Here is a 21517-nt window from a genome sequence, read left to right on the forward strand (position 1 = left end):
TGAGTAAATCCAAAATTTTTCATTAATAAAATTTTGCAGTTAGGGAAAACCAAAACAAAACACAGAAGCGAGCTCAGAGAATTCTTCTAGAGCTTTTAAAAGTTAACAATTTAACTGGCAACAGTTTTCATGAAACATCGGTTTACAATTATACTACTATAATATTAGCTTCATTTCATTATTGAGCTGAATAGTTTCTTTACACCTGTCACCCATCTACCATCTTTGCTATTTTTGACTGAAGCCATACATACAGCTGATGAGAACGCAACACATCGGTAGGCGTCAAAACTTTCAGTAAGCCTCCAAAAGCAGATTAGCTGCTGCCAGAAGAGAAACCAAACTTTTCGTAATACCAAAATGAGTTTACTTATTGCATGCCAAGCACAAAAGTAGCGATTTGTATAGGCATGATGACAGGAGGAAACTCACCACACAGGTTGAAAACAATATAGATTATTTGTTTTTCAGACTGATCCTGCCTCTATCTACACAGCAAAATGAACCACTTGCACTTAAATTCACCTTCTGACTGGCATTTTTCTTTAATAGGAACAGATATTTCTTATTCTTCAAAATGCGGTTCCTCTGGCCTCCTGCATTCAAATTCCTCATAATATGTTTCTCTTTCTCATTGTTTGCCCCCAGTTCATTCTCCTTCACTCACCCATGCCACACTGTCCTCCTGCTGCTGGAACAACTTGCTCCAAACACCCTTACTCAACTAGTGTAAAATCCCCAACCCCTAGCTTCTTTCCTGAAGATCTGCTCCCTGAAGATCTCCTGAATTGCTTTCCTGAAGATCTCTTGAAGATCACTCCGAGATCTGCTTAATTCAGTACCTCACTTCTAACTGATGAGTGTCATGTCACAGGAGCTTTCACAGAGCTTAAGAATGAGGTCCAATGGCTTATTTGTATGTGCTGTTGAAATACCTGTAGCAGTATTGAGGTTAACCTTTTCTGGTTAGCTGAGATAATTAAAACAAAATTCCCCCAAAATCACTGCTGCAGGCCCTGATAATAAATAAGAATAACTAAATGCTATCTTCAGATTACCTCTGATCGTTACTGTTCCCACTGCTTGAGAACAAAGTTCTGTCTGAATACAGTCTCTTTCCTCATTTCAATAAAGAGAATTCTTCTCCACCACAATGCATGCACTCCCCTCAAGTCCATTTAGTTTTCTCAGCTCATGTTTTTTTTCTCTTCATTGTGCCTTCATCTCTTCTTCCTCTTTTTCTACTTGACAATTTTCTAGCCTATTCCCTCTCCCCCCAGTTCAAGTTCTCCCTACACATTGTCCATGCCCTCCCCTTCTTAACCCATTAGCCACAGAACTGTACTGACCTCTCTAGCCAAAACCATTTCTCTCTTTACACTGGATGTGTCTTCTGCATTCCATGTCCTTCTGTCAGTTCTAGCTCAAGTCCTGCTTTTATTCCAGTCGGGCAATTTCCTTCTTGTGACAATGATTCCAGAAAGGGGTGTCATTAGAAATACAAGACAACACTCTGCTTTCAGAGCAAAGCGTGTGACAACACCAAAACCCTGGTTTGTATGAAAGCCATTTCACTGTGCACACAACTCTGAGGTTTTATCTAAAAAAGCCTAATAGACCTAACTTAGTAATTATTAATTCTAATTATCTAAATGCTTTAATGTGGTTTTATTTGCATCAAGAAAGGAACAACAGCTATCAGATTTTTTGGGAATATATCAAGTGCAGTCAAACTAATAACAGCAATAATAGTGTGGATAAGGGTAGCACCACAAACAATACAACCTCAGTTTATCAAGGCTTTGAATACTAACCCATGTGACAGTTTCATTAAGAAATTAGGATATCGAGATGTACTTAAAAATCAAAACTAGTATGAAAATGGTACTCATGGAATGGATATCAGTGTTCAGTTTCCAATTGGAAATACAAACTAAATAGGGATTCCACTAGGGACCACCCTCCATTCAATTTAAATGAGCATTTTGCTTTAGGACAAAAACTAGGATGCAATTCAGCAAAGGCAAGTTCAAGGCTCTGTGTTCAGGCAACAGTAATGAACAGCACAAATACAGGCAGCAGGTGAATGACAATGCAGTACTGCTGTAGAAATTAGTTTTGAGACAGGGGAGGCATTGTGGTCCATGAGTCAACAGTGCACTGCCACCACAAAAAAGGCAAACATTCATCCTACAGCATATAAACAAAATAATCTTTAAGACAAGGGAAATAATGCTTTCACTTTATTGGACACTGGTAAAGCTCTCACTAAAATACTGTGCTCCACTTTGGGCACTATTTAAGAAATATGCAGACCAGATAGAGAGAAGGTAGAAGACAGCAGAAGGAATGATCAGACATCTATGATTCTATGATGCTATAGAAAACATGGTCTGAAGAGAAAGCTTAAATCAACTAAGATAGTTTTGCATAGGCAAAAGTAAAATAAAGGGGAGATATCTTCAAACAAATACATTGAAGGTGCAAAAGTACTTCATATCACCAGGAAACAGGGTAGTAAGTCTTAGACTTGAAGCAAAGAAAGGGAAATGTAGGGAAGAACATGAGGAAAAGCTTGCCAGTCTTTGGCTAAAGGAAGATGAACAGAACACTCCTAATAGAAACATTTTAGTAAACATTTAGAATAAAAATCTAATCTAATACAGATTATTCTTAATACTTCCTGTATTCCTTTCACAGGAAATCTGGCTTCTTTTGTAAGAAACTGTAAAATACCATCTTTGAGGCGTCAAACTTTCATATTAACCTAGAAAAGTAAATACAATAGAGGCCCTTCTGACTTCAGCATAGATCTCTATGGGCAGAAAGCTATGCCCTGATAGACAAAGCAGGATTGGGCGATTAACATACTAAGTGCCCTTTCCATGGATCTCAACAGAGAAAACTCCCATTGTGTACTCTCTTTGCAAGTCTGCACAATTAAAAAAAGGGCAACTGAAAAGAACAACCACCTGTAAGATACAAAGACATTTATCAACCAAACAACATACAGTCTTAGCCAGATGTAAAACATTAATGTTGAGACAAACTTCTACACTGAAGCAAGACTTCTACAGATACAGAAATCATATTCTACTTTTCCTGTTTTGTGTTTCTATACATATACATGTATATATATGTATATATGTCTATATCTGCATGCTATATCCTGTCAGTGTCACCCAAACTGTGAAATTCTATAGGCAGCTTCTGCTCATAAATCTAGAAAGCACTTTTTCTGTCAGTAGAACAAACCCTTAATCTAGTTTCAAGGAGTCATAAAAGATAGCTCCTGTGATTCACCCCCTCCCCTCAACAGAAGCAATGCTTGCTAATCCAGCAGGAAATAACATTTGCCAGGATTGACAGCTGTGGATTTGTATTCAATTCTCAAATTAAAAACCAATGACAGGGCCTAGTTCAATGGAGATGTCAAGCAAAATAAAGAAAGTAAAGAACCTGCTGCTTTCTCTGTAAAATACAAACATACATACATTTTGGGTAACAATACTAAAATCTGGAAAGGAGATATAATGGGATTAAGGCTCTTTGCAAATTTTCCCTTGAGGTTTTCTTGGTTTTTGTGTGTTTTTTTTTTACCCCTACAGTAACTCATATTTTGTATTTTTACATATTAAATTTTCCTCTTACTCCTAGTCTATGTTTTGAAACATGTTAGAATCCATTTCAAGAACTATTTGAAACCCTGCAAAAAAAATGGTGTAAAATTTTTCATAGTCAAATCAGCAAAGTCCTCATATATAACGTTATAGTCCAATCTGAAGAAGGCTTAATTACAGCTCAAATATTATGAAGAGATCTAATGGCACAAGTTCTCATGCTTCTGCAAAACTGCATTAATGGTAAATCAAGAGTCCATCTTGGGCAGTTTCTATTATTAAATCAGAAAAATAAGAATCAGAGATGGAAAACACCTGGCACAGTAAAGACAGCCTGTTTTTTAGTGCTGTAACAAACTGCTCTGAAGAGCCCAATGCAACTTTACCAGTTCTAATAGTCTTTGGAATAAATCACAATAGTATCATTCTTCCTGTGAATTCAATCCCATAATTATGAGGTTATAATTCCTTAAATCTCTGTAAACACTCCTCTCACTTGCTGAAAATTATACCTTTCACATACTTCCAGATGTCCATGTTCCTCCAACACATAGCTTAAATAAGGGAACAGGGAACATTAATTTACCTTCAGGACACTTCAGCAATCTGTGAAACAACAAAATGCAACATGTTTAACTTACTGCTATTTACCTGTAAGAAGTGATTTTCCTTAGGTCTGTAACAGCAACATGATAGCCACATTCTTCTAAGACTTCCTCACATGCAATTTCTTCTAAAGAAAGGTCTGGTTTGTCAACAATGCCAGAGCAGAGTTCATAGGTCACTCCTACTGCAGCAGGTAAGGGATCCTCTAGACGAGAGAAGCTCTCATTGTCCTGATTCTGAAAAAGTTGAGGATGATGCTTTCCTACTTCACACATGTAAACAGCTGAAAAAAAAAATAAAAAGATTACAAAAAAAAACCCCAAACAAACAAACAACAAAAAAACCCACCACACAGAAGAAAGGGGGGGAGTGTTAGCTTATTCATATTAAACAGAAAAAAAGACAGTACATGCATTTTGCCTGGAAATTTATAACCATCAACGTACTTGAGAGTAATAAGGAATTCAGTTGTGTTATCTGTTAAAGTTATGACATAGGAAAATTGCAATTTTAGAGAACAAAGGTTCGCTTGCAATGTCTGTAAAATTATTCTTTAAACTCTATTTGTGCTTAGGTCATTTGGAATGAATTCATGAACACTTTTAAATAAATAGAAATAAAAAAAAAGGAAGCTAGTTCATCCAAGAAATCTACATCCCAGAAGTGCCATACAGCTTCCATTTGTTGGGCAGTGTGGGTATCAGGATTTAATTTAAACTATGCAGTTATCTTGCAGGGAAGTTGGTTGTACGTTACGTACCATGTGCACAATGATGAGCCTTTCAGCCTGTCAACTCAGCTGTTATTTAGAAAGGGTATGAAAAGCATGTATGTTTGTTTGAAAAAAAAAAAATCCCTTTTGAACATACAGCTCCTTGCAGAGATTCCTGCATGGAGGCTAAGAAAGACTTCTTGAATTAATCTACAAACAGCTGCCACTGTAATGCACTCCTAAAGAAAGTGCAAATGCCAGATTTTAGTCCTTATTTAAGCAAAACCTCTCACTGATGTCAACAGAAATTTTGCCTGGGAACTGTAGGACTGAATCACTACTGGCAATTTCAGATCCCTGTAACTTTAGCTTGCTGATATAATCCCACTTGTTTCTTTGAAATTTCCTCATGTCTATCCCTTGCTTTCCATGAAAAGCTACCACAAGGATGTTATAAAACAACCTTAGTAAAACTAATTAAAATTTTAAATTATTTTTCTTCCATTAAAGTAGTTTACATGCCTATTTCATATACACGTAACACGGTTTTTCAATGAGCATATCTTTTAAGGAAGGCTCCTATGAGGTTGCACCGGAGCTTTCTCTTCTTCAAGCTGGACAACTCAGCCTGTCTCCATAGGAGAGGTGCTCCAGCTCCTTGATCATTTTTGTTGCACTCTTTCAGACTAGCACCAACAAGTTCACATCATTCTTATGCTGGGGGCCCCAGAGCTGGATGCAGTACTGCAGGGGGGGTCTCACGAGAGCAGAGCTGAGGGGAGATCGCCTCCCTCAACCTACTGGTCTCGCTACTGGTTTCTTACTTGAAAGACATGACTAGAGCTTAGGTTTTTTTTTTTAAATGCAGCATGAAGGCAGGGAAAAAAAAATTAAATAATTCCCTGCAGACTCTGAGGGACAGGTCCTTGATAGGTGTCAACTGTCATTATTCCAAAAACTTCTAAAAGCTATGACAACTACCAAAATGACAACTGCCTCCAAGATACTTCTATGAGCCAAATACTCTTAAGGTTTTATTGCTTTTTTATTACTGACATATCCATATCAGTAAATACAAACAAGAACAAGACATGCATCATGCTAAAGGACTTGGACAACAAAACATGATGCAGGTAAGAGTGTGGCATACAGAAATACAAAACTGTGATTGAAGTTAACTCTCTGTTACAAGTCTGTTGAATCCCTAAAACCAATCCTGTCATTCCAGCAGACACCTGCCATTCTTCTTTTCCCTCAGCGTAACTGGGCTCCACATAGAGCAAAACCTGCATTCTCAGTAGGACCTAATCCAGAAGTCCTCTTCAGAGCAAACTCCTACAATATGCCAACATTTAAAGCCCAGCAACAGCTTTTCTCTGTAGATAAGGAAGAAAAGAAGAAGCACCAGCCACTTCCATAAGAGTCTAAATACTAGAGCATTCACCAAGGAGTAGAAGTATGAATTCAATAAGATGACGGTCGCAAAGGTTCAAACAATTTACCTCTCACAGATAAGCAAAGCCTAGAAAACCAAGCTCCCTGGTAGGGAACAGAGAAGACTGCACAAATGATGCACCAAGGGAAATAAGTACTGGATGGAAAAGCAGTCTGTGGCTTATTGACTACAGCACACTCTTTGGACGGAAACCTGAAACTCTTCTCTTCCTCATCACAGGTTGTCAGCCTATTGCAAATGCACAGAGTGTGTGGAGAGCAGAAATTTGAATTAAGAGCTCAGCTCCCAGCACAGTCACCCACCCCTGTCTGATTGCCTTCTTGTCTCCTGATGGCTTATGCTACTTTGGTCAGAAACTGCCAGTTCATCATCACCGGCATGTCTCCTCCATCGTCAGACAGACACAGGATGAGCAACAGCACAGTTATGACTCAACCAACCTCCTAGTACACATTAAATATCTTGACTCATTACCCTAGAGCCACTCAACTGCAAGAAGTCTCAGAGTGGAAACTCCAGTGGAATTGATGTACTTGCCTGCCTTTCTGCAAAGCTGAGACAAAGGATACATGGCTCAATCAAACTCATCAAATAAGATCGTAATGGTTATTCAAAGCAGCCTTGTTAGATGACTCAGACAGGGACTTGTTTGCTATCCCTTAAGATAAGTGAACAACAGTACGGACTGAGGGGCTGGTGAGGTTTAGCTGACTGGGGAATGTGCTAGCCTTTCTTTAAACTTCTGATTTCTCTTTGATTGGAAACAGTATTTCATACCCCTTGAAAGAGAACATGGCTTATGACTCAAGTCTTTGATACAGCACATTTTAAATCAATGCAAAATAAACCATCACAATCCATTGAAAAGTCATTGTGCTTACAATGAAAAAACCTATGCACATGTTTACAGGAACTAACCCCAGCCTTTCCCAGGAACCTATTATTTTATTTGAAAATGTACGGCAATCGACAACCAAAATGAGCAGTGCTCAAGACCTTTGCAATCAGTCATGGGTGAAGAGCTAATACAGAAACTACTGAAGTATACATGTAATTTGTTTCATAGAATCGTAGAATAGTTAGGGTTGGAAGGGACCTTAACATCATCCAGTTCCAACCCCACTGCCATGGGCAGGGACACCTCACACTAAACCATGTCACCCAGGGCTTTGTCCAGCCTGGCCTTGAACACTGCCAGGGATGGAGCATTCACAACTTCCTTGGGCAACCCATTCCAGTGCCTCACAACCCTTACAGTAAAGAACTTCCTCCTGTGTAGCCAGCAGGGTCAGGGAAGTGATTCTCCCCCTGTACTTGGCACAGGTGAGGCTGCCCCTCAAATCCTGTATTCAGTTCGGGCACCTCAATACAAGAGAGACACTGAGATGCTTGAGCAGGTCCAGAGAAGGGCAATGGAGCTGGTGATGAAGGGTCTGGAGCACAAGTCTGATGAGGAATGGCTGAGGGAACTGGGGTTGTTTAGTCTGGAGAAGAGAAGGCTCAGGGGGGATCTTGTTCTCTACAACTGCCTGAAAGGAGGTTGTAGTGAGGTGGAGATTGGTCTCTTCTTCCAAGTAACAAGAGACAGGACAAGAGGTTACAGCCTCAAGCTGTGCCAGGGGAAGTTTAGATTGGGTTTTAGGAAAAACTTCTTCACAGAGAGGGTGCTCAGGCATTGGAACAGGCTGCCCAGGACAGTGGTGGAATCACAGTCCCTGGAAGTGTTCAAAACTGTGTAGATGAGGCCCTCAGCGATATGGTTTAGTAGTGGTCTTGGCAGTCCTGGGGTAAGGGTTGGATGTGATGACCTTAAAGGTCTTTTCCAACCTAGCTGACTCTATGATTCTATGATCTAAGTCCACAGTGCACTGAAGAATATGGTCCTGTCTGCCCCACTCTGGTTGGGTGCTCCTGCCACCCCTCAAGCCAGCATGAACTTTTTCAGGCCAGTCTGATAAGCCGCCTCATCCTCAACATTTCTGTTTGCAGCCATGTAAGAGCTCTGCTGAGGCTACACAAGAGGTGGTGCTGTCAATGGGAATGGAGTGGGAATGTACATACAGGGAGGGATGAATTCTTTTACAAGCTGCACAGACTTCAATGGGAAAACAGTATTGTTATACCTCACCTTAAGGAAAGGCAAGCACATACGTCAACCCGCACATGTGTGGAGGACGTGCCTGGTAGAGCGAGTGGCAGCTGTATGGTCACAAGTAATGAGCTATTGCTTTCCTGGTGAGACCCTGATAGCAGCCAGCCATGAGAAAAGTCTCAGCCTTTATTTTTGCTTTGTGGAACGTGCACCAGGGCAGACAATAATCGTGGAATGGCAATATAATTATAGTGATGTGAGTAGTGTCAGGGCATGGTTATGATAACTAAACTGCTATGGGGTATCCAACTGACCACTGTCCCTCTGGCCAGGTTTCTGGGCAGCTCAAGCCTCTGGAACAGTTTAACTCCAAGGACAGTCTAGTCTTTTGAGGCAGATCTAACACTTTCATATGGATGATGTAATGAACATGTTGCTGTTCAGCATATATGCATACATACATATGCACATATATGAAGGCTTCTGCCTAAGATAGCCTCAAAGAGAGCAACAGCTATATGAGCCATTTTATTCAGCTGGCAAATAAAAAGACATTGGATTTGTGATAAACAAACGCACACTTTATAATAGTCAATATAGTGCTTCATGGGAAGTATGGACTGTCAGTATAACAGTGCCGCACAAAACTGAAAAGCCTGGCAGTAACTGTCAGTAGACAAGGACAGCATGACAGCACCCTAGAAAGTTTCCCATAAAGTCTACCATGAACAGTCTTGAAATGGTCTCTTAGCAACAGTCAGTGAAATATATTCTGATATTTTTAGTTAACATGCAAAGAATATGAATTTAAGTTTTAACTTCCAGAAAGTAAATATTGCTTTGAATTAAAATAACTGATGAAAAACTCAGGAAAAAATAATAGCATGCTAACCAAAATTCATAATAATAACTGGTAAAATGAACCTGCCCACGTATACATAATGATGAAAAGCAAAGAGTCCTGAATTTCCCTCATTATAAATTCCCAAGTATACAATGCGCAACACCAAGCTTAAAAAAAAAGAAAAAAGGAAGAACAATTGTGCTTCTGCACATTACTAAATACTAGATAGGTCAGAAAGGAACTTCAAATAAAAGCATATGTATTGATATTTGTAATTTCACCCAGAAGATGAGAATGACTAGCCCAAAAGAAGAATTTAAGGCCAGCCTGATCATTTATTTCATCTGTAATGGAAATTTCCCTGGTTAGAAATTCTGACCAACTGAAAGGGGTGGGCTATCATACAAAGAAATGCAATATAGAACAAAGATCTTATCACCACAGATGCACCAACTTTTAACTGCTAAACCCTTAAAAGCTTGCTTCGCTAGAGAGCAAAAGTAAATCTAAAAAAAGAGGATTACCTGGGCGGAACTGCTTCACCAGAACAAAGCACTGCCGAGAAGTATTAAAGATCAGGATTGACACACTGAGAAAGAAGGTAAAAAAAAAAAAGATCAATGCTTTATGAAGGATTAATGCAGAACTATTTAACTTACCTTGTGAATTTAACTACATAAATATATAGAAGATTCATTACTAAAGCCACAATGCTACAAAACCCTTGTCAAAAAGCCATCAAGAGTGATATATAATGGGTCATGTTCCCAAAGCCCCTGAGAATTTACCCAAAATTAAGTCACTTAAGACCAAAATGGTCTCCTGCCATGCAAAGTAACCCTGCCACCAATCAATTCCTTCTCCCCAACAGAATAACAAAAAAAAAAAAGAAAAAATAGATAAACTCCAGGAATGTTGCTCCTAGGTAGTAATAATAAGGAAAAAAAAAATATTACAAATAGCATTTTCTTTCCTTATATCAGTCCCAGATTACATTTTGGAGCCAAAAACTTCTGTATAAGCAGAGTGCCTCCTGTATTTAGATATTTGCTGAGCGTGGACCTTAAAACAGACACCATCCAAGTCCAATTTTGTACAAAATTAAACCAGAAACAGTTGCAACTGCTACCACATTCAATGGTTTATTCAGTCTTTGCCCTGTCCTCTTTGATTGTTTGAGATACATGTCCTAGGGAAACCTGACAGTTTTTGAGTAACTGGTGATGTCATCTACCTGGACTTGTGCAAAGCATTCGACACTGTCCCACACGACATCCTTGTCTCTAAATTGGAGAGACATCAATTTGATGGATGGACCACTCGGTGGATAAAGAACTGGCTGGATGGCCGCATGCAAGGAGTTGTGGTCAATGGCTCAATGTCCAGCTGGAGACCAGTAACGAGTGGTGTCCCTCAGGGATAGGTGTTGGGACCGGTCTTGTTCAACATCTTTGTCGCTGACATGGACAGTGGGATTGAGTGTGCCCTCAGCAAGTTTGCCGATGACACCAAGCTGTGTGGTTCGGTTGATACGCTGGAGGGAAGGAATGCCATCCAGAGGGACCTTGACACGCTTGTTAGGTGGGCTGATGCCAACCTCATGAGGTTTAACCATGCCAAGTGCAAGGTCCTACACCTGGGTCGGAGCAATCCCAGGCACAGCTACAGGTTGGGCAGAGAAGAGATTCAGAGCAGCCCTGCGGAGAAGGACTTGGGGGTGTTGGTGGATGAGAAAAGGAACATGAGCTGGTTTCAGTGTGCGCTTGCAGCCCAGAAAGCCAACTGTATCCTGGGCTGCATCAAAAGGAGCGTGACCAGCAGGTTGAAGGAGGTCATCCTGAACCTCTACTCTGCTCTTGTGAGACCTCACCTGGAGTATTGTGTGCAGTTCTGGTGTCCTCAACATAAAAAGGACATGGAACTGTTGGAACAAGTCCAGAGGAGGGCCACAAGGATGATGAGGGGACTGGAGCACCTCCCGTATGAAGACAGGCTGAGGAAGTTGGAGCTGTTCAGCCTGGAGAAGAGAAGGCTGCGTGGAGACCTCATAGCAGCCTTCCAGTATCTGAAGGGGGGCTATAGGGATGCTGGAGAGGGACTCTTCATTAGGGACTGTAGTAACAGGACAAGGGGTAATGGGCTAAAACTTAAACAGGGGAAGTTTAGGTTGGATATAAGGAGGAAATTCTTTCCTGTTAGGGTGGTGAGGCATGGGAATAGGTTGCCCAGGGAAGTTGTGAATGCTCCATCCCTGGCAGTGTTCAAGGCCAGGTTGGACGAGGCCTTGGGTGATAGCATAAGGTGTCCCTGCCCATGGCAGGGGGGTTGGAACTAGATGATCTTAAGGTCCTTTCCAACCCTAACAATTCTATGATTCTATGCTCTGAAAGTATGGAATACTGATGTTCTCTGCTCACTTTAAATGTACACTCAGAATTTACTAGTTAAAAAAATGCAGACAAAAGTCTCTCTCCTTAGTTGGCAGCCCATTAAAACCTGCAAAAATAAGTGTACATTGTGCTCCTTACCATTTTAGTATTCTCTCATTTGTCATGCCTGCCTCACTGTATGCAACTGGAAAGTTAATTCGTTAGTCTATGAATTCTACAATAGATGAGACCAACAATGGCGTATTTGCAGAGTTGAGTCAAACTTTCAACTTCCCTTTTAAAGGAGCTGTATATTTATTTTCACTATTTGACTTAATAATGAAATCTCAAGCTGCCAGAGAAACTGCTATTTGATGATAATTAAAAATAATGTTAATGTTTATTGTAACAATATATAAAAACCAAAACAGAAGGGAAAATTCCAGATGTTAACATTTATATTCATGGTTGCTACTCTGAGAGACCTGTACTGCATACTGATGGCTTCCTGCCCAGGAGATATCATTTGCAGGCAATTTTAAAGCAGAGATTTTAGCCTTCAGAGAGGCTGGCAGAGAACATTCACTCTGTTTACTGGCATGGGGGTTCTTTCTGACCTAATGGTAGACTATCTGGGAGTTAGAAAGAAATTAAATTATACCACAGCCTACAATGTTCTTTCCCCCCCCCTTTGCATGACTGTTCTTCTCCCTAAAGCAGTACTGTCTGAGTGTAGACATTTCACTAAATAGAAGGGGAAAAGGAATTAACTGCTACTGAACCTTTCTTTTTTGCCTATAGGCCTAAGAATCTGCACTGCCTGAAACTGGAACCAGCAGTAGTCTAAAACTGAGATTAAAGAGAACAGTGGGGACTTCATGAAGCATACAGTTGCCCTTTACCTTTCTTTAAATCCAGCCCCAATCTTTCACTTGGCTTGCCCTCTTCAGCACGTCTCATTAAATAACTCCTATCAACTCATTAAAAGTGGCTCAGCTATTAGACATTATTTTTTTCCTAAGAGTCAATCATTTGAGATTTTTACAGAACAGATGGGAAAACTAAAAACAATCTGTCAGAACTAAGGAACAAGATCAAATTAAGCTGGAAAGGAGTAGCAGCAAGTTATTACAATTGTCTGCTTCTCACACCATCTTGAGATGAGAGGGTACAGATAAGGCACAAATCTGTAGAACTTTCTATTTACTTACTTTTAATTTTCTGAGAGACTGACAAACGATTTTGAACATAAATTTACATTTTTTAACAAACCACAACACACAAGTTCTAATATTTCCTGTCAGAGTTGGAAAGTCATGGAGGAGAAAGTTCAGAGTTACACCTTCTTAAAAGGACTGTGACATTATGTATGCCGTTTGATATTTCCTATTCCACAAGAAACAATAGAACATGAAATATTTCCACAGGTCCCTAGGTCTGTAACTTCTGAAAACCCATCTGAAGCTGCATTCAGGACAGTTGTTTGGGTATAACAGAAAGTTAGGGCAAGACTGTTTAATTGATCTAGAGTGGATGAAACCCTAAGCTACTGCTTTGAATGGGTCTCCTTATTGCTGCAACAATGCAAACAGGTTCAGCTGTTTGGTCTGGCCTGTAAGATAAGAAAACTATCTTCTGGAGTATTAAATCATCATACAAAGAATTCACTAAAAATTATTTTAAGATTATTATTATTTTAAGATTATTTATTATTATATTTTGCATATGACATTAAAAAGGACCACTACAAAAGCAGAGTTCCAAATACATCTTTTGGTGACCACAGCACAGGATATTACAAGGGTATTTGAAGTTTCAAGGCAATTCCCTTTAAAACATTACAACCAAATCTATTTTAGATTATTATATATGCATCTATAAGCTTTAAAGTAGTAACTAAAGATTAAACATATAAAATAAAATCCCAAAAGATTCACAACGACTTTTGGGAACATCTCCACAAATAAAAGATATAGAAGATAAACAAAGCCTAAGCTGTATGTTGGAGAAAAATCACAGAACCAGTAGAACAGAAAAAAAAAGCTCAACCAAACTTCCTAAAAAAGGCAGGAATCCTAGACAAAAATTTAATCTGAAATGGACATCAAAGTGCTGATGTAGCAACAGGCTTCATATGCCCACATCCCAAAGAGGAGCACAAGACCACTTTTTTGCTATTTTCTCAGAAAGGAAAAGAATACTCAGAAATAAAAGGCTCATGATGGATCCAAAACTTGCCTCCATGCCTTAAAAACAAACTTAAACACATCTGCACAAATTAAACAATCTCACAGCTTAGACCTGACCTTTTATTTTTGGGTGGCAGATAATTACTTTTTACCATATTGCACAGTTGTACCTCTTTGCTGGCTATTCCTCCGGCAGCTGACACAGGAAAACTGCTGGTGTAACAGGAGAGGTCATCAATACAAATGCAAAGTAATCGAGCCATAGACGTGCAGCTGGGACTCAACAAGCACATGGCACAACTCCTGCATGCAGGTATCGCATTCGCTACCTGCCACTGCCAGTGGGCTTGCTGCCTCGGCAGGTAAGAGGTGGCTGAGAAGAAAACTCTTCAAACTGTGCTCTATGTGTTGTTTCAGAGCTATAATTTGTTTCTGTGAGACACAGATCAACTCAGACCAATGAAGGAGACTTAACTCCTCCACACTGTATATGCTAGCGGCTGCTTCAGGGACCACAACCAAACAGCAAAGTAACATATTATGAGATGACAGAGGTTTGTCCAGCGTCTTCCAAAGTTGGTGAAAATCACAGGTCTGCTTAGCCTTCAGCAAACCCCTCCTTGGCTTCCCCCTGCAGTAACTCTCACTCACTTTATACATAAAATAAATTACCACTCTAATTACAGGAGACATTTTCCCAAAGTGAGCAGTCATGTAAACAGGTTACTGTGCAATAATGTAGAATACTGTTCCTTCTGTAAATACAGGGAAAATTACAGTAGCCTTAAAATATTTTAAGACAGGTATGTACCTAAAATGTCAGCAAGATGTATCTACAAAGATGAGCTAATCTGTACTTGAGCTTTTATTGTACTAAAGTTTGCAGTTAAAAGTGTGTTTGGTCTTGGTATCTATCACAGTGTTTTCTTAAAGGGATTCCAACTCTTCAGTCAAGGATCTCACGTACCACTTAACCATTTAAACTTCAAAGAAAACCCTGACTGAAATAGGTATTAGGATTCTCTAATGGGTATTTGGCTTCTCTAAAATGTCTAAGTCAGTGTGCAGAAATTACATACAACTGACCCATGGACTCTTGCAACACAGGAGTCCAGAATCTTAACTCCTCCCCTACCTTTAAGATTCTCATTGAAAGAAAAGATACCCACCTGAATACAACCTTTGCAGTTGTAAACACCTCTTATAAGAGTTTAGAAAATTACTCTGTTGTGTTCTATTGGCCTAGAAAACTATTTTGACTTCTTTTCCTTCCCCCAACATAGTACAGCTCTGTATTTGCTGAACTCAGTAATTGATGCTTTACTACATTCTACCACAGCAGACATTTACACAGAAATACCACTACAACTTCACACACTCAAACCTCAGAAAGGAAGGTCATGTTTCTAAGAGCAATGTAAAAACCGCAGTATCTGACCACACCAGCTATGAGGTAGGGGACAGATGAAAATTGACATCCTGTTAAAAATATTCACACACATATGGATGGATGCAAAAGTTTTTTTTTTTTTGTTTGCCAAAGCTATAGAAACATGTACTTCTAGAGTTGCAACATTTGCAAGAAGGTTTTTAGGGGGTGGGGATTAGGTTTTTTGGGTTTGTTTTTGTTTTCTTTTTGTTGTTGGGGTTTTTTTAAGGTAGAAATGTAATTTAAAGTTGTAGTAAGCAATTTGGCAATTACCCTGATGATTTGTCAGTGGTTGACCTGGGCTACAGTCAATCCACAAGCAACTGCTAACATTTACTAATGGCTTTTCATGAAACAAACTGTTAAAATCCTTTATTAAATAAAGATTGACTTAGCCTTCCTTTATTCTTAGATGTGCCCTTAACGCATACTTTACAAGCATGAATTTGCAAAATTAAAAAATAATTCTATTAAAAAAAATACTATATAGTAACAGCGAAGAAAAGGACCAGATTCTCATGTGTTTCTGTGAATGAAATAGAGTCTCAAGGCTGGAGATGAGGATTTCTAATTATAATCTTGTACTAATACTATAGTACGCTAAATAATTGATGAGGTAATATGGGCAATGAAATTAACCTTTCTTTAATCACCATAAGAGCTATTCAGGATCTCCTTGTATCTAGCATGGGCATGCACGTGTCACATACAAACTGTGATCAGAATTTAATAGTAGAAGATAAAGCTCCTAAAAAAAGACTGACATTAACATTGAAAGCCAAGGCCCCCCAGCTATTAACCTCAGCCACTTCCACCTACTTTAAAAGGCTTAAATTTATCTCAAAATTAGTTGAAAGTCTGTAATATTGTTTGTGCTTTTACAAATTATAATCTCAGCTCCACAGTGGAGGCTCTAGAAAGTAATGTTATTTGATTAAGAAAAACACAATAGACAAACCAAACCAAAACATCAAAATCCCCCTAACACTGTCAGAGCCTGCAGTAATTCAGTTACCATTTTCAAAGATGACAATGAAAAAAGAATGGTGGATTCCAAAAAAAAACCAAAAAAAAAATGGCATGCAGGAATAAAACCAAAAAATTGATTCAATTGGTTCCCTGGATTCTCAACAAACATTTGGTATTAGAAATCCCTTTGATACACTGAGAAGAAAATAATCAAATGTAGTGTGCAACCACATAGGTATTTAGAGATTTATTCATCTTGGCAGGAAAGCGTATGAATATAAAATATACATATAGTATTTTAGCCTATATGGCTCACAAGGTAGAAAATGTCAAGACTTATGACTCATACTAAGGATGCATAGTTATTAATTAAGAAAAATCATTTAGGAGTCCTATAAATATTTTAGCTTTAAAGGATAAAATTGTTTTTCTTCTTGAAGTTATAGGAATTGGGCATTTGTCGCCCACAGAGTGCTGACAAATTAATCTTTCGTATTGTTTTCCATGTTAAGAATACAATTCCAGTCTTTTTAAAATATGAAACACCCCAGATCAGGACTAAAGCATGTTAGTGAACAAGTGTCCTTTTCTTGTTCAAATCAGAAATGACTGTCTTTCAATTTTAAAGTGATAATCAAAAAAAAAAACCCAAAGTTGTCTGAAAGTAACAATGAAAAGTAATTCCTTGTGAGAAGTCCTCCTTTTGGGGCAGTCTACTTCATCTGAAGTTATTTCAAAGACATTTTTTTTGACCATGAGAAAGAATTGCATGCGGTCCCTGTGTCACTTCTGTATTCAAATTAACCATCTTTTTGAGTTGAACACGTCCCTGAAAACTTCTAATGTGGTATCCAAAGGGCTGTCGTCTTCCTTTTATCAAGCAGCACCTAGTATCTTAACTCAGAGAAAACAGTCCCTTAGTTTTCAGAACAGACATGCAATAAAGCTGTACCCTTTGATTATTCTCCAGGGCAATTCCTTTAGCTTCCCAGAGCTTTAAGTATAATGCAGATAGTCCTGAGATTAAATGTGTGTGCTTGCACAATCTTTACTGGTTCATTTAAGTCTTCCTTCAAAGCATTTTACATTTTTCAAAGGCCAACAACAATCCAATTGGCTATTTAAAATGCAGCCTATTACAAAAGCAAAGCTATAAGCTCCTGACAAAAACATTTCAGCCTTTCATACTAATCACACATAAAAGTGGATTTGGCAAAAGATAATTAGAGACTAGAAGACTTCTGTATTCTGATGAAATTTGAACACTTTCTCCAATACAAAATAAATATTAAATACTAAGTAAAACCAGAATAAAGGTGAAACGCATATGCTTAAGAAAATAAATACTACTTTGGAAAAAATCAAAAGGAAGATTGGTTTCAACAGACTGAACTGCAGCAGGAAGTTGTCATGACACCATAAAGCAGGAAGCATTTGTTTGATTAATCATCAGACCAGTGGAAGAGTGAATTAAGCAGTGCTAACAAATCCATACACAGGCACTTTCAAAATACAGTCTCTAATTGTAAAGCAGTAATTTGTACCCAACCAGAGAACATGATGTAGGACTTCTTTGGAATAAACAATCCTCCCAGCACCCTGTTTTCATATAACAAAGAAAAAAATAGAAAGTAAATTCAACAGCAAAATAAATGAGACATCAAAGTACATTGCTCTCAATAACATTCTTTAAGTGTCATATCTTGGCCTGTATCCCAGGATACTCTTGGAAATGACACACTGCATCTCAATGGGATTCTTTCAACAAAATATTTTAATAAATAAATTCAGGTTTTATGCTAACTTATTTGATTAAATAAAGCTTTGTGGGCATTATGTGCAACAGATGTCAGAGCCTGATGGGCTTTTGTTCCAATTCCTAATTATTCATGAAACTGCTGCTTATACGTGCTATCACACAGTAAGACCGATAAATGATCCATCTAAAAGGTGTAAGTATGACTCCGTTCTGAAATGCCAAAAATCAAAATTTTAAAACAGTATCAGGTTTCAAGGACAGCTCACAAAATAAAAAGCTTTGTTTGTAAGGGACAAACCAGCAACTTTCTTTCTTATCCACCAAAACCCAAATCCTAAGTTAATAACACTGGCTGTTTTTCACATTTTACCTAATTTTCACATTTCTGTTTCAATAACTGTTTCAATAGTTTCTTCTTTTCCAAGATATATTTTCAGATAAAATTCTAAAAATACAGGCACTCTGAACACAGAACATTTCCTAGCTTTCCTAGGTCGATGAGAAACTTAACATGAGCCAGCAGTGTGCGCTTGCAGCCCAGAAAGCCAACCATATCCTGGGCTGCATCAAAAGGAGCGTGACCAGCAGGTTGAAGGAGGTCATCCTGCCCCTCTACTCTGCTCTTGTGAGACCTCACCTGGAGTATTGTGTGCAGTTCTGGTGTCCTCAACATAAAAAGGACATGGAACTGTTGGAACAAGTCCAGAGGAGGGCCACGAGGATGATCAGGGGACTGGAGCACCTCCTGTATGAAGACAGGCTGAGAAAGTTGGGGCTGTTCAGCCTGGAGAAGAGAAGGCTGCGTGGAGACCTCATAGCAGCCTTCCAGTATCTGAATGAGGCCTACAGGGATGCTGGGGAGGGACTCTTCATTAGGGACTGTAGTGATAGGACAAGGGGTATTGGGTTTAAACTTAAACAGGGGAAGTTTAAATTGGATATAAGGAGGAAATTCTTTCCTGTTAGGGTGGTGAGGCACTGGAATGGGTTGCCCACGGAGGTTGTGAATGCTCCATCCCTGGCGGTGTTCAAGGCAAGGTTGGACAAAACCTTTGTTTAGTGTGAAGTGTCCCTGCCCACGGCAGTGGGGTTGGCAGTAGATGATCTTAAGGTGCTTTCCAACCCTAACTATTCTATGATTCTATGATCATTTTTACCAATCCCAAATGCTGACCATGACCATTCTACTGTCTGTAGACCATGTAAAAACTTTTGGCACTCTTCAGACAGATGAGGTCTATTTCAAAACCACCTAGAAGCTGAAGGAAGACTCTTCTTTCAGTGACTATAAGAGAAAAACATCCACTTAATTTGTGCATTATTGCAAATACAAAAAAAATGAAATCCTTAAAGTTCCTCTAATCCAGATACCAGAAGCCTGTATGTAGAAATTTATGACTAAACAGTCAAAACTCTTGTGTAGCTGCTTAGTTTTAAGAATTTTTATGGATTCTATTCTTAAAATTAGGCAAACATGAAACTTCCCAATGAAGTAATGCCTTTAATAAAGATTTTATTGCCATTTTACCCTATTCAGTCATCTAGGAGAGAAGAGTTCATATGCTATATGGTGCTTTCGTATCACATACTTAAAAAGGTGAGATGAGAATCTGAAAATTTGACTTCTCATTTACTGTTTTTCTCTGATAACTTTACAGCATCAAATAAATTTATTTTTGCTTCATTGCTATGATTTAGATTGGATCCTAAGGTAACAAATTAATAAGACATCTTAAAAGACAGTAAATACACCTGCAGAATTCCCAGCACATAAGCAGAGGATGTCAAGTCTTTGCTTAAAAAGAAAAAAAACCAAAATGAAAACCACACACACACACAAAGAGGATTAGGTCTATTTGCAAATATCATATGCAAACAAATAGTGTATTTACTTACGTTGAAGGAAACTAACAGGATTATATGCTTTTTCGTTCTAATAGCAGGGAAAATACCATCATCCTGATAGCATCCTTGATAGACAGATATCAAGTCTAGACCTGAGTGTTTTCAATGGCAATTACAAAACATGCCCTCCTAGACTGTCTTATTGCCTATTGGTAAAAATGGCTTCTTGGTGTTTAATTTTAAAAATACTTTCCAAATGAGACACCGTTTCTTGTTCTGTCATTGATTACTGATGAAATTAAATGATTCTGGCCTGCTTTATAACATTCCTTTACATATTTGTAATAAGTAGTGATTTTTCTCTTCAGCTGTGTTATACTTTGTATGAACATGCCCAGCCATCATTACCTTCTCTCAGCTATTATTTCCCTAAACTTTTCATCATTTTTTGTTGTTTGTTGAACTACATCCAGTTTATTTTAAACAGTGAATTATCTCCTGCACTATCTTTGAAGATAACAGAGAAAATTCCACACCATTGACACCCTGGAGGAGACATTACAAAGACAGACAGGGTTTACAGCACAACAGCACATCGTTCCACATACAATACACATGCCACCCAAGAAATAGTTTGTTTTTTTTTTACCTATGCAGATGCTAAAAAGCTGTATTCTACCCATTTTAAAGCTACTGTGATTAATTCTTGGTCAAAGGAAGCACCTAAGTTAAATTTTCATGGTGTCTTATAATACACTACAACATACCAGAAAAATACATACAGGATTAAGTTTCCATAAAGCCCAAATGATCTGGCATATGAAATAGGAGAAGAAACTTAATCCACCCCTATAATGCGGTGAGGGCACATGACTTTCACCCTATCTCCATAGCTACCTGCTACAGCCACAGAGCCAGAATAAGCAACCCCAGTTCCCCAAGGCCACTCGCATGGCTCTAGTGACCCGTCACCTGGCTGGCTCTGGTGGAGAGGGCCAGGGATGTGGCCAGCTTCAGTGGCCAGGGCTGGGGATGTGGCTGGCTCTTGGCAGTTGCCCAGCAGCAGCATTCCTCGTTACCCCTGGTGCGGCCACGCTCCCTGACTTCACCAGTGCGCAGGAGCCAGCACGCGGCCAGATAACTTCAGACCACAGAGTGGTTGAGTATATTCATCTTCCGTTCTCAGTTATGTTCATTTTTAACTTGCCTTGAGAACTCCATTCTGTTTACTCTCAGCACTTGTACCTTCAGGTGACAGCAAGCTGAGGTGCAGATTTCCTTGGTTTCCTTCACCGTGCAAACTCCTTCCTGACAGAAAACTATACTTTCTTTGTAAAAGATAAAGTATAAAACCTCTTTTTACTGAGAAAACAATTAAATTAGGAATTCATTTGTTTCAAATGTGAAATTAATTAATCTTTTTACTTAAAGGAAGTGAATCTTTTAAGGTAAGAATATTATTTTCTCCTTAAGAAAAGACTTATCCAAGTTAGGAGCTATTACTGAGCCACTGTGACATGTTTTTGTAGGTAAAAACAGAACATAAGAGGGTAAAGTGCACATCCAGAGCACTAAGTTTTTTTAGTCTAAATGCCTTTTCCTTGTCACATGATATTTTCAGAGGTGA

The 21517-nt window shown here is 38.8% G+C and overlaps 1 protein-coding gene across 6 annotated transcripts in view; it reads right to left on the reverse strand.

The window, feature by feature from the left end:
* The window catches only part of NUDT14 (nudix hydrolase 14), a 63861-nt gene that overhangs the window by 8719 nt on the left and 33625 nt on the right, over window positions 1-21517 (reverse strand). For 5 of the 6 annotated variants that reach the window (XM_062630694.1, XM_062630698.1, XM_062630695.1 and 2 more), the window contains 2 exons: window positions 9855-9919; window positions 4272-4509 (listed from right to left, as the gene is read on the reverse strand). In XM_062630694.1, coding sequence (XP_062486678.1) covers window positions 4272-4509; window positions 9855-9919 — 303 coding nt within the window. Of the gene's footprint in view, window positions 1-4271; window positions 4510-9854; window positions 9920-19797; window positions 19843-21517 lie in introns of those variants that run through there. The other variant, XM_062630697.1, reaches the window with a different exon arrangement.

This window comes from Pezoporus occidentalis, unplaced genomic scaffold, assembly GCF_034315485.1.
Source record: "Pezoporus occidentalis ecotype Australia unplaced genomic scaffold, CSIRO_AGI_Poc_V1 ctg36, whole genome shotgun sequence".
In the NCBI taxonomy this organism is placed as follows: domain Eukaryota; kingdom Metazoa; phylum Chordata; class Aves; order Psittaciformes; family Psittacidae; genus Pezoporus; species Pezoporus occidentalis.